Below are 13,566 nucleotides of genomic sequence, written 5' to 3' on the forward strand. Positions count from 1 at the left end.
ATTGGAAAAGGAGATACATTGTTTCTGTAAAAAACTTTCAAAAATGACCATTTTTGAAATTTTTTCTGCCGGAAAAGTACCATACAGGATTCTATAACCACTAATTAATTTTTTCAAAAATCATTTGAATCATCTTCAATCTCCACGAAATCAGATAAAAAAGTCTGAAATTATGGTTTTAGACCTGCAATTGTGATCACGCCAAATTTTTTTTCTGTAGATCAAAAATCAATTTGCAGTTCGAAAATGTTCTGTGGAAGACCATGCGGTACTGTATATCGTTTCCTCTGAAAGTTATCATGATATTGTCAACGAATAAATTAATTATCATAATTTTAGAAGTGTTTTGTCAGTTAACAACTATTTGATACCTCGCACAGGAATTGAGATTATTGAGCTGAAACTTGACAGCCACTATATAGAAAACACTATAACAGTATCTACGTAGTACCGGTTCTGGTTATTTTTTGTTTGGCGTAGTATATTGAAATTCTGAAAAAAAAAATTCTAAAACGAAATAGTTGTTTGCGTCATAATCCACATCTAATCAATCACTGGATTTCAGCATCCCACAGGAGACCAAAAACAAGTCCACGTGCAACACATTCGGCAGAACGATCGGGAGGTAAGAAGACCACTCTTCAAAATTCCATCAATCACATCACCATTCCAGATGAATCCGTGACTATCAACATCGAACTCTCTTACCGATCACAATCATCGGGGACGTCAACTCTTCAAAAGAACAGGAAACCTTCAGGTAAAGCTCAATTATTCATGAGTGCTCTTTTTTGTTGGGATTGTCCTCTTTCTCCATTCAAAGCCATTGCGGGCCCAAAGGGTTTAGAACCGAGGGGCTGGTGGAAACACTTCCGCGGAGTTTTTTGTGTGTGTAGATTAGTGACAAAGCTCAGTGCAACACGATACAAGTTGTTCCCTCGCTAGCTATGCACATCCCATAACTCATTATGTAGCACTTTTTCGTGTGCTCAGCTCCTACAAATGTTCCCGTTGAATTCTGCGATTTCTATTCACGACGCGGAATGTTTGTAACTACTACCGCTATTATTCCAGACGTTCTTGCTCCAGGTGAGTAGAAGTGATTAGTATGGTGGGTTCGTGCAGAAAATAAAACTTATTAGATGACAATTTTCAATTGATGCATTGCACTTAACTACACGTGAGCGCTTTTCTAAATTTCTCAATGAAATGAAAATTATTCATTCATATGACCCCTGGAAAAAGTAATTTCCCTCCTTCTCCCCATTTCAATTGTCCCTCAAACCACATTTCCGTTACAAAATTCAAAATTCCGTATCAGAATGGCACTATATAGCGAACCTCGGCGCATTCTCTGGAGTGATTCTGCTCTTCTTTTTCTTATTCTCCAGACGCAGCGTTCTTCTTCCATTCCTCATTCACGTCAGTATTTTTTGATGCTATTATTATATTTTTGTCAAGCCTATGGTGTTCATCCATGCTTTTTTATTATGCTCTTCTCATTTTCTTTTCTCCCATCCTATACGAAATGGGTATAAGTTATTCTGGAACTTGAAACTTTTCCTAGGTCCTGTTTTTTTTGTTCTATCTGTGATGGTAGATTCTGAATAACGCAGGTTGTCAAAACAAGAACATTTTGATTTTCGGTAACTTGTTTATAATTTTTTCGAATTATTAATCATAGTTAACTACAGTAGTGGTCAATAACATATACAAAAACGATCATAGCTGAAAAACTAAGGATTTTCAAAAAAATCTGGGAATTCAGTGTTTTCTGTCTATATCTTTTTTCACACATTACAAAATTTTCTAAATGACCGGACACTTGACTGAGGTCCAGACTCTCTCACTGAGGTCCAAACTCTTGAAAATAACCAAAATCAACCGAAAATGCGTTTTTCTATATCTTATTGACCGGTACTGTAATTCAGTTCGATTGTTTACAAAAACCACAATAAAACTTTGTGTTCCTCTTTGAAGAATCCTACAATACCAGACCAATCTTTTCGATATTGTGAGCTTGTCAGTAGAAAATAATGGACATTCTAGATCCCGTATTTCCTCTAATGAAAGCCCACCTCTATTTGAAGCCCACCTCTAATAGAAGCCCACCCCCCGAGGTGCTTTCAAAAATGAAAGTCCACCCTCTAATAGAAGCCCATGGGCTTTTTCTCAATTTCTAAATTTCTAAATTTCTGATCTACAAAATTCCGGAATACAAAATTCTGAGATTCTGGATTCTCAGAGTTTCATAAATTCGGAAACTTGGATTTTGGAATTGCAAAATGAAAACTTCGAATTGAAAAACACCAAATTTCAGAATTTTCATACTTGCGAAAATCGTTGAAAGCCCGGCCCGGCACGGAAGGCCCGGATGGGTATTTTTGGTCAAAATTTATCAAAAAAGAATTTTTTTTTGATAAATTTTTGAGAATTTTTTAACAAAAAAATTAGTTTTTGAGAAAAAAATTATTTTTCAAACTTTCAACTTCCGAATTTTCGAATTTCTGATTTTTTGAACAACATTTTTTTTTGAAAATTAATCATTGAAAAATAAAAGCCCGTCCTCGAATTGAAACCCACCTCTATTAGAAGCCCATCCCGAGAAAGAGGTTGAAAAATAGAAGCGCATGGGCTTCTATTAGGGGAAATACGTATTCGCAATCTTTCTGAAAAATTCAGTGTGGACTAAACAAAATCAGAACTTCATTTTTGTGATTTGCCGATTGTAACTAAAAGAAGTGACGAAAAAGCCTGAATTACCACTAAAATTGAAGTTGTGCCGTATTAGAACGGGCTCTAGGAACTTAAACAAAATAATCTGCCAATCACAAAAAATGACGATTAATTTTTGTTTAGTATGTTTCGAAATTTTTTCAGAGAATTCGGAAAAACGTTTAGCAATTTCTTAAACTCGAGAATAGATTATTTTCTACTGAGAACATTGAAATACTGTAACCACTCTTTTTTAACATTTATCCATTTTATCGCGGTCACTGTAAAAGATATCAAAAAGTGGTCAACTAACAAAGTATTTTCGATATTATGATAAGCATTTTGTCAGTTGATTACTTTTTGATATCTTCTACAGTAACCGAGATAAATTGCCTCAAAATTGAAAGTTAAGAGTCCATTCTATATTAGAGTGTTTACGGTATGATATATTTTTGTACGGTAAGTACTGTATCTCAATTTTAATTCTAAAAATAATGTTTTTTAATAACATTCTTGAATGAGTATCCAATGACTGAATTTTTTCCCTCCTAGAGGTCCACCCCCTATAAAATCCGCATTCCACTTTGGATCAGTATTTTCTAATCTACCTAATGCGCTTTTTTCCCATGAACTTTTACATTATTCCTAACCCATGGAATCGAACTAGTCTTCCATTTTTTTGTTCTGTTCCCCAACTAAACCCTAGTTTTATAGTCGAGGATCCTAGAGGTGTATTTCTTCCAGTTTATAACAAGACGAATTGAATTTCGAGTATATATTCTACATATATTCCATGGCTATTCAATTTTTATCGCTGAGTTTGTTTCGTTTCTCCGCCACCCCAACTTTATACCGAATTCAGTTTTCCACCCTACATGTCTCATCTTTTTTCTTTGGGATTCCGTCTGGGGATGTATATCTGTGTGTATACTCATTATTCTGGTTGAGGTTTGGCATCTGAATTTAATTGTTTCGCTTCACTTGTTTCTCGTAAGACAGAACAACACAACGTAACACTATCGCATCTTTGGCAAGTGCTCTTATTCGTCTTTTTTTCCGAATTTGTTCTCTTTTTCGCAACATTTTTTGCATTCATGATCAATGATTTTTCATATTTTTTCTTTCAAAATCACTATTATTCTTTCTCCGAAAAACACCTCTTGAATAGAATCATTATGTACACATACTAGAATTTTACAAACCAATTGAGTATTCAACATTTATGATGTACTTTTAGGCGTCTAGGAATAATAGACATAGAGAAATAGTGCAATTTTTGTTTCTCGTGAGGAGAAAAACTTTAAAATTTATGAAATACAGAAAACATCAAAAATGCACATGTCGCTCTTTCGTTAGGATTTAGTGCATTATTTTTGAAATCTCAGTTTGGAATAACTCAGAGAGATTGTAAGATGGAAAATAAAGAAAACCGGAAATTGAAATTTGTATTGTTTTTTTTCGTGCAGAAAAAATATCTAGGTTAACAGGAAAACTTCAGAAATCAAAACATATCCTAAAATGAGAAAATCACATTTGAAGTATCCAGGTGGTGGACGAATAGTTTTTCTAGTCCTCCGCCTAGAACGCACAATCAAAAACATGCACAATCAAAATTTTCAAGGAGAGTTTTACCATTACCGATCAATTTTCCTCAGGTTTCAATTTATGAAAAAATTTAAAAAATTCTGATACCGTAAAACCTGTATTAGAAGGGCCGGCCTTTCTATTTTTCCGAACCCCTCTCGGAGGGCCCTTCTAGTAGAGGGGCCCTTTTATTAATTTGGCCCTTCTTATACAGGTTTTACGGTAAATAAAAAAATCGGAAATCAAATAACACACTTAACAGTTTGAATACGAATATTCAGTGCGCTGGCAGGGGACTAGAAAACTCCCGCTCGACTATTCGTCCACCGGACACCATTCTGGAAATATAAGTTTTCTTTTCGATGTGGTTTTCTTAGTTTAAAAGTTTTTCAAATCTCCAAAAATGAATATGTTCACTTTTCTGAACACGATAAAAAAAGGAAAATCACCGCCTCCACCTTTTGAGAAAGTTGGGAAAAAATGAAATAACCATTTCTCTATTATAATAAAATTTTTGGAAATTTTAAGCATTCATGGAATTCAATTTAAAGGGGGACTCCGACCAAAAATTTTTATTGCATCAAAATGTGTTAAAATTTATCTATTTTTCGAATATTATTGCGAAAAAATTCAAAGAAAATCCGAAATCCCCGAAAAACGGCGTTGAAAATGAAGAAAATTCAAAAAAAAAGGTGCCGCCGGGGGACGAGGATTTTCAGTGAGAAACCTAGGCCACTACACCTGACAGCCTTTTTTTCAAGTCACCGACAGTGGTTTTTTACGTTTTTTACCTGCCGGACATGAAATTGAAAAAAATCCGGAAAATTTGCCACGTAGGAAAGGCACCCGCTGCCGTGGCCTAGGTTTCTCACTGAAAATCCTCGTCCCCCGACGGCACCTTTTTTTGAATTTTCTTCCTTTTCAACGCCGTTTTTCGGAGATTTCGGATTTTTTTTGAATTTTTTCGCAATAATATTCGGAAAATAGATAACTTTTAACACATTTTAATGCAATAAAAATTTTTGGTCGGAGTCCCCCTTTAAACTGGAATTTTCCAAAAGAAACGTTTCGAGATCTTTGGAATTCCAAAGATACAAAAATCAGCGAACAATGATATAAGAAATTCAAACTCCCCATTTTTGCTGACTTTCGACATTTCAAGAATTAACACAAAATTCACAACAATATGCTCCAATTAATTGTGGCTTGTACTGCAACGTTTCGGCTATTTGTCATTTCTTTTTTAAAAATCTTGGAGCTTAAATATTTTTTCAGAGCCGATTATTCTCTTTTCAAACAAATGAACAATACAAAAAAATGACTCGTGTGAAACGAGAGAGTTCATTTTTGACCAAAATCAAAAATGTATCCTTCCCGTATACACCACTAATCCCGCGCTTTTCGACGCAATTTGCTGTCATGGTCACCTCGCAAAATACACTATTAATAACATGGGACCGCTGCGAAAAAAAAAACACTACGCTACGGGAGAAGAACTCTTCCGCATCCAGGAAGAGGCGGGAAAAAAACCCGGGAGTCTACTAATAAGTCGATGTAATTCGATAGGAGAAGAAAATGCTTCATACTCTTTCCCCCCTATTTTGCCTCCTACTCATCCGTCCACACTTCATTTCTTTTCCTTGTCTTCTCTTTTTTCTATTCAACTTTTTTTTCCAATTTTCTCTGCATCTGACACCGCTGTTCAAATCCAATGTTTTATACATAATTTTTTTTTCCAAATTTTCACCTGCCTTATTTCTCAGATTTTGATTAAAAGACCGGCTCAAAAAAAAAGTTGATAGAGGTGTGAGTGAGAGCCGACCTCTTTTTTTCGAAGTTTTATGGATATTGGGTAACCTTATCACCTGGCTAAAAAAAAGAAAAATGTAGAGGTGCTTGTGTCTGTGTCTAGTGTTTGGCAGTATTTTCCTTTATTCTGAGAACACGAAGAACACCTATGAGAACTCCCAAACCAAAATCAAAATCCCCAAGGACCCCGAAAATTGTTATTACCGGTTAGTTTGTTTTTCGAAAGAAAAAATTAGAGGGAACAGGAGAATTCAAGGCGTTAATAAATTTTTTGCGGTTATCAAAAAACAATAGGGAGTTAGTTTTTTTTATTGGATTCTGTATAGCAACTGAACACTTTTTAAGAACAAATTTGAAAATTTGGAAAAATGAAACCAAATTGAAATTATTCCAAACAAGAATCCAAGGTTGCATGTTTGACCATCATTTGCGAATCCGTGTTGACATCCCTTGTCCATCCTTTCTCCTTTTTCTTGAAGTTAATTTTGGTTTTCATGAATTCTCAATTTTCAATTCTCCAAATTATGATATATCTATGATTCAATACTTTTGAAACAAAAGTTGCTGATCCAAACACGTTTTGCACTAGAAACCGGATGGTTAAGGGGGTGTCACAGCCAATTTCCGTTTAGCCAGAGACGGGCACTTTCGGGAGTAGAGAAAAAAGCAAGTTCTAGTTATATTGAGTAGTTTTTCCCAGACTTTTTTAAAATCATACTGTCCTATAGTCATTTATCCTTTGTCTGCTCATTGAGAGCTTCTGAATTCTCAAAATCCCACATTCCAGCACATTCTCACTTCAATATAAATGTTTATTCTTCAGAAAATTTCTTGAATAGAATCTAAACAAATTGCCTCCTCTGTTCTCAATCATATTTTATTGCTCCGTCATTTCTACCCCGCATTTCTCACCATCTCACTGTTTTTGTTTAATTTACCAGGCAGCGCCCAAATGGGAAGAGTAAAATAGTAGATGGTGGGCAGGGCTTTCGCCAGGCGGCGCCAATCAATGGCGCCGATAGTGGTTAAAAAGCGATCATCATCGGCACATGCGAATCGTAAGTTCTTGTTTTTCGTTTCCCCGCAAAAATAACATTTCTATTATGAAAAATCACCATGATATTCCATTGGTGCGCCTGTCTTTTTCCAGTAGGTTTTAATAAATTGAAACTGAATACTATAAAAATTAAAATATAAAAAAAAACTATAAAAATTTCGAAAACTGATTAAGTCTGGAAACCTGTTAACGATTACTGGTATGCCTGTTATAGGGTCACCTTTAAAAACAGTTTATGTTAATTTCTGTAAGAATTAAAATCTTGTTCAAAAGCATTTTTGGCAGTGAGAGGAATGATATATCAGATGACAATTTTATTTTTTTATTTTTTTATGTTTTTTCCATACTTGTAATCCGGGCCTTTCCCGTGTCTTCGCGGGCCCTGCCATAGTTTCTTGTAGAATTAATTTTCTGGACCGACTAAATTAGATATGATAGAACTCGAAAAGTACCACAAAATGATACTATTCGGAATATTGTATTATGTCTAGGAACAAAGTTACAGGCATTAAAGTGGTTTTGCCCGAACGTGCCGAGCCGGGTCGGGCATGCTTTTTTCGCTCTGTTTCGTTTGTAACTTCGTTCATTGACAAGATACAGCATTCCAAATAGAATCCTTTTGTAGTACTCATCGAGTTCTATCATATCTGATCATATCAAAATGATTGATCCTGAAGGAAACTAAGGCAGGGCCCGCGAAGACCCGGGAAAGGCCCGAATTACAAGTATGATTTTTTTCTTTAAAAAAATGTTTTTTAATTAGTTTAAAATTACGAGTTAGGAGTTCTTCTGTAACAGGTTTCTCGATATGAAATTTCACAATCTGAGAATGATTACCGTGAAACCTGTATTAGAAGAACCCACACACTGTTGGGTTTGAGCTACTTATCTCGATTCCTGTCAAAAATAACAGAAAGTGGTAAACTGATAAATTATCAATCATAACATCAAAAACATTTTACAGTTGATCGTTTTATGATATCTCGTACATGGTAAGCAAACACAGTATAATCGATTTTTTAATTGCGCTGCTTGAACTCTAAACCACCAACTCCCTAATTTTTTCTCATTTTTCCGATTTACTTGGCAACTGAAACTTAGAATATCCTCCTCTGACCATTCTCTCATCCCACTAGTCATACGCCTCCATTGTCTCATTGTAATCTCAATTGGTTTGGTGTGAAGAATTCTTGAGCAAACAAATGTCAACAAGCTTCATATTGGTTTCAATTGAAAACAAGCAATTGAATGCACGTTTCTTTTCTGCAATTACATCATCCACTATAATGTCTTACTATGATACGACCGCCTAGACCAAGAACTTCAATTCAGTTGAACCGTAACTTGTCTAGTTTTTCTATTACTCACTCGTCGACTTCTTCTTCTCTAGGATCGAAAAGTTAGTTTGATACTGTTTCGATCAGAAGGAGAAACCTGAATCTCACCATGGAAATGAAAAGTTTTTTGAATTTTGTAATTCAAAAGCTGAAACAAATCGTTCAAACAAAAATGAAAAAAAAAAACCTTTAGTCGTAGGCAGGGATGTTTGAAACAAAACTTCGGAATGTTTCAATTTTTTTCGAATGCCGAGTTTTTTGGACTACGGTGTTTCGAAGGCGCACACAGAAAATATTTATTTGCGGTTTTCAAACTGAATTTTCAATTTTTTTTTTTTGCAAAATCAGGTTGTCAATTTTTTTACCAATTTATCGCGTTTTTTAAATGTTTTTGTACTGAAAACCAGGATTTTAAAATTTCGAAAAAAAAATGTTAAATTTCAAAATTGGAATATTTATTCTTAAATCTGGAAACTCAATATTCTTAAATCTGGAAACTCGGAATTTTTGACATTCTGAAACGTTCCGAGGATGTGGGCACCAAAATTGAAAGTAATTTTTTAATTTTCCAATAATTGAGCTCCGCGAATTCAATAGTAACTGATTACAAGCTACAAGCCTCGGTTTCAAATGTCCACAATCAGTTTAGGCCACATGAATTCAAAAAAAAAACCAATTTTTGTCCTGCGCATTGATAATTAACCGTCCATTCTTACTCAATGTTACTTTTTTCTTTTAAAAATTACAAAGAACCTTTACTAACAAAACGCTTATCCTAATATGAAATATATTTTGTAAGTTAAACCGTTTTCTTACCCTTCATAGCAATAAATTTGAATTTTGTCAGAGTTGACAGGTAAGAAACTTTCCTTCTAGAGGTTTTACGGCAAATTTGGATTCCGATGTGTATACTTGTTTAGTCTCAATGAAGGCCCCTACGCAAACGCGGAATATTTTTCAATTGTATTCGCATTTCTCTCGCCTTCTATGTTATTTCTATTGTTTTGCGTCAAACATGTCTACATGTGTCAAAAACCAGAGGTTCCCTTTTCCAATTCCCGTCAAGAAGCGCACTCATTTATCCCAACGACCTCAGAACACATTCAATAGAGAAGTGTGCTCACTCTCAGTTTTTTGGTTTTCTCGCTCTCCAAAGGGGTGGTGAAAATTGACTGCGAAAAAAGGGTGGAGTTTTGCCATAAAGCACAAATGAGCATCATTTTTGAGAGCCCCTACCCCCATGGTTTTAGAACGACAAGCCAAGGGAAAAATCCCATTCTGAACATGTCAACCTCGGTGGAAGGAAGGCTTCATTTTTGTTCGGCTCCTAGCGTTTTTCTAATTTTTCTCTCTAAAATTGGGAGAAGCGTAGTTAAGAAAATGTATTCTATTTTCTATGGTTTTGAGAGCCGAAGGGTTTAGATACAGGTTGGAGGATACTGTAGTTCAAAAAATTTTTAGCAATTCTAGTCACAATATCAAGCTTTGTACACCCATTCACATTTTCCACAGAGAGTTTTATTTCTAACATGTAAGTTTCATTTCTCTACTGTGCTTTTTGGTTTTCTAAGGTTCCGGGTTTTCCCAAATTTTGCTTCCTGAATAAGACAATATATTTTAAACTGTCATTCTTGACGTGTAGCTCCGCCCCTTCAGCTCTCTCTTCCCATTATTCCCACGTAAGACATCCTACCAAAACCCAATTTCCTTTTTTTTCGACAACTCGAAAACATTTGCACACGCTCATTCGCTCCCTGTTAGAGGGCTGCAGAATGATGAATATCATCTAGCTCCAATGAGTGTGGTACCAGCCTAGTAGCTCATTGATTTTCTGTCTTTTGCCACGTGTCCTCTTTTAGAGAGGTCGACTTCTTGTACAAGGGTAACACGTCAAAAAATTGTCAAGTATGTCAGAGTGCATGTGTTGCGATGTGAGCGCAGAGTGTTGTCAGGCACAGAAGATTTATACCAATTCAAAAGTTGACATTTGTAGTTGCGCGGCAGGCCCCCTAGCAACGATAGTTTGTTTCCTTTTTGCCTTTTCCAAAAGTTTCATTTTTCAGAGCCAACAAAATCGAAACGATCCAGTCGAGATGACAATTCGAATGGTGAGTATCTGTTTTTTATTAGGGACCAGATTTGCTCCTGTATAACTTTCTTGTCCTCTCAAATAACTAGAATAAAACATAAGCTGATTCCTGCTAGGAACACATGATTGGAAGCTCTAAGACATAGGAAATAATAGCATTTCCTATGTTTTATTGGGTTATGAACAGGAGGAAGTTCAGTGTGCAATTATGTTCTAGGTAACCTTTCATAATAGCATCTTAGTGTATCATAAGACTAGCTAAAATGTGGTCGATTCCTATTATTAAGATTTCGAATCCTGATAATGTTGAGTTTCTTATATTAAGAATACCGTCAATTCTCTGAAACCTACCCTATACGTGTATTTAAAGCTCAATTATCTCGGTTACTTCAACAGACATCAAAAATATTTAATTGAAAGTATATTTATCATAATAGCACCAATATTTTATCAGTTGACAGATCTTTGATATCTTTCATCGGAACCGAAATCATCTAGCTCAAAGTTGATCGTTTCGGTAGGGTTTCATCAGGAAATACACAATTTTTCAAATTATAATAGTTCTGTAGGCCACTCTGACTCAATGTTGAATATCTGAAACCTTTCTGAATATAGTAAAACGTGTAAGCGGGCATTCTATTGTTCCATTCCCTCTTGAAATGTTCTTTTATTAGATATGCCGTTCTAATACAGGTTTTATGATATACAAATGTTCGATCTGAAATAAATCTTTTTCTTGAATCCTCTTTTCGAACAGAAAGAATAAATTATGAGGATGAATAATCGAGAATATTTCAAAATACAAACTCAGGAACCTAGAATGTAACTTTCGTAAATTTTCAAATTCTGGGTTTCAAAGATTCTATACTTGTGAAATCGTGAGATTTTGAAATTTCCAGATTTTTAATTTTTCAAATCCGCACTTTCAGATTTATAGATTTCTGCGACCTTGAGATTATCGTGATGTTTTGTATTTTTCTGAAAATTTTCTAAATATTTCGAAAATTATAATGCGTGGTTTTTTTTTCAAACTTACCTGTTTAAACTTCAGAAAATAACTTGTACGACTCCTATTGCTACTGGCCCAGAAAATAAAGTTTTTGAGATTATCCTAAAAATAAATTCCGTGTTACTGATTCTGAGGAAAGACCATCATCTGTACAAGATTCTATCCAATAAGTTTAAAATTTCATTTTCTTTTTACAGGTTATTCTGGCTATGAAGATGCAACTCCTCGTCCGTCCATCGATTTCCCAACGGCTGTTATTGAGGTAGGTTCCCTGAAAAAAATTTTCTATCAGGTGTTTGGGGAATGTCACCACAAATAATTTGTGGATGACCGGGAGCCGCACAGAGCGAGTATCCCATGAGAAACATTACGTGTTCACCCTTCCGCAAAAGTATTTATTATTGCCTTTTCCGCGTTTTCAAATCTTTTTTGTTTTCTTTTCCTTTTTTCGGTCTGTGGTGGTGCTCTTCTATGCCGCCCCGTTTGACACCACCACCCAGAAAACGCTGGTTATCAAAACGTGTACGGCGCCCAGTTTTTTCGCTTCCTTCGTTCCGAAAACGGAAGGAAAGGGAGGTCCTCCGTTTTCAAGCACCGACAAAAGAGTACAAACGCCAACTTGTTGTGCCATTACATATCCTAAATTTTGAGTTTTTTTTTTCACTTTTTCCACTACCTCCGTCCATGTCTTTTTTCAAGTTGGCGTCATCAGCGTTTCGAAAAAAAGTAGACAGCGCTAAAATGAAACTATGAAAGCAAGAACGATTAGGCTACCGGAAGGTGAGAATGTTGAAGGTTTTGGGTGAACAATAAAGGGCTGGGAGCAGCCTCTGTCTGCTTCTGACTTTCAAAATCTGATGGGTGCATTCTCCATCCAAAAACCTTCCGCTCATTCTTCCCATGTCGAAACATGACTGACAATGTTGAATTTCATAAGACAGGTAAAGACTTTTTAGCTATTTTCCCTAGCTTGTACCTTCTGAGATCCCAGGGATAGATTGCTGTTCATTTTGTGTGCCCTTTAGGCATTTCCCATAAATCGTCGTTAGTGACAGTGTAAGGGGACAGCATAAGTCTTTGTGCCAAGTAATAAATCTGTCAGTTTTTTCGACAAAATCGTTTTATAGATGACATGAACATTTTTCACAGCAGTAACTAAACCATTATCTTAGACCCTATTCGGTTGTCTTAGAACCTATTGGGATGTACATGTTGGCTTGGTTTTGATAGTTTTTGCCATAATTAGTGAAATTCATTAATTTTTTATAGCTTGAAATGAATGTTTAAAAAAAACGAAAAAAGCTGACGATTTCAGATTCTAGAAATTCATTCAATTTTTTGACCATAGTTCAAATATTGTCATGTTACGTTTTTGTATATCTCATGGACCCGTACTGCATATTTTGATGTACAGTTCAAATACTTTAGTAACATAACTTGCCTTTTGAATTTTTGGGAAGCACCAATTTTTCCTAAATCTCGCAATCATTCTCAATTCATGCTTAATGTTCAAATGTTGCTAATCCTTCAATAGAACGGCCATCAACTTCACAAGGGAACCTCAACACCTCACAAACATAGATTTTGATGAAAATTTCAGGACATGTTGAAAATCGCCTATCTAGAAATCTCTAAAAATTTTTGTATTAGCCCGCCAGTTTCAGCCGAGTTATATCAGTTTCAGTGCCAAAAATCGCCTTTTGAGTGCAAAAAAGCGATTTTCAAAGACGATTTTCTCAAGTCGTAGGACGTTTCAAAGCATGAAACTTGTTGGGTTATACTTAAATTTTAATGAAATTTGATATTTTTTACTTTTTCTAAAGAACAAAAATATTTTTTATTTTTGCATTTTTTTCACGATTTTCCAGATTTCTTCGAAAACTGAAAAAAATGAGCAAAAGTATGAAATATATTTTGCATTGAAAAGGCGATTTTTGGTACTGTAACTGATATAACTCGGCTGAAA

General features: G+C 35.2%; 1 protein-coding gene across 1 annotated transcript; it reads left to right on the top strand.

Moving 5' to 3' along the window:
• Positions 1-1,043: 1,043 nt before the first annotated feature.
• On the top strand, positions 1,044-1,555 carry CBG27497 (the record flags this gene model as incomplete). Its single annotated transcript, XM_045239047.1, has 2 exons — positions 1,044-1,089; positions 1,392-1,555. 2 exons carry the CDS (start codon positions 1,044-1,046, stop codon positions 1,553-1,555), a joined length of 210 nt encoding a protein of 69 aa, XP_045098064.1.
• Positions 1,556-13,566: the final 12,011 nt, after the last annotated feature.

Source organism: Caenorhabditis briggsae, assembly GCF_000004555.2.
Source record: "Caenorhabditis briggsae complete genome, chrX, whole genome shotgun sequence".
NCBI lineage: Eukaryota > Metazoa > Nematoda > Chromadorea > Rhabditida > Rhabditidae > Caenorhabditis > Caenorhabditis briggsae.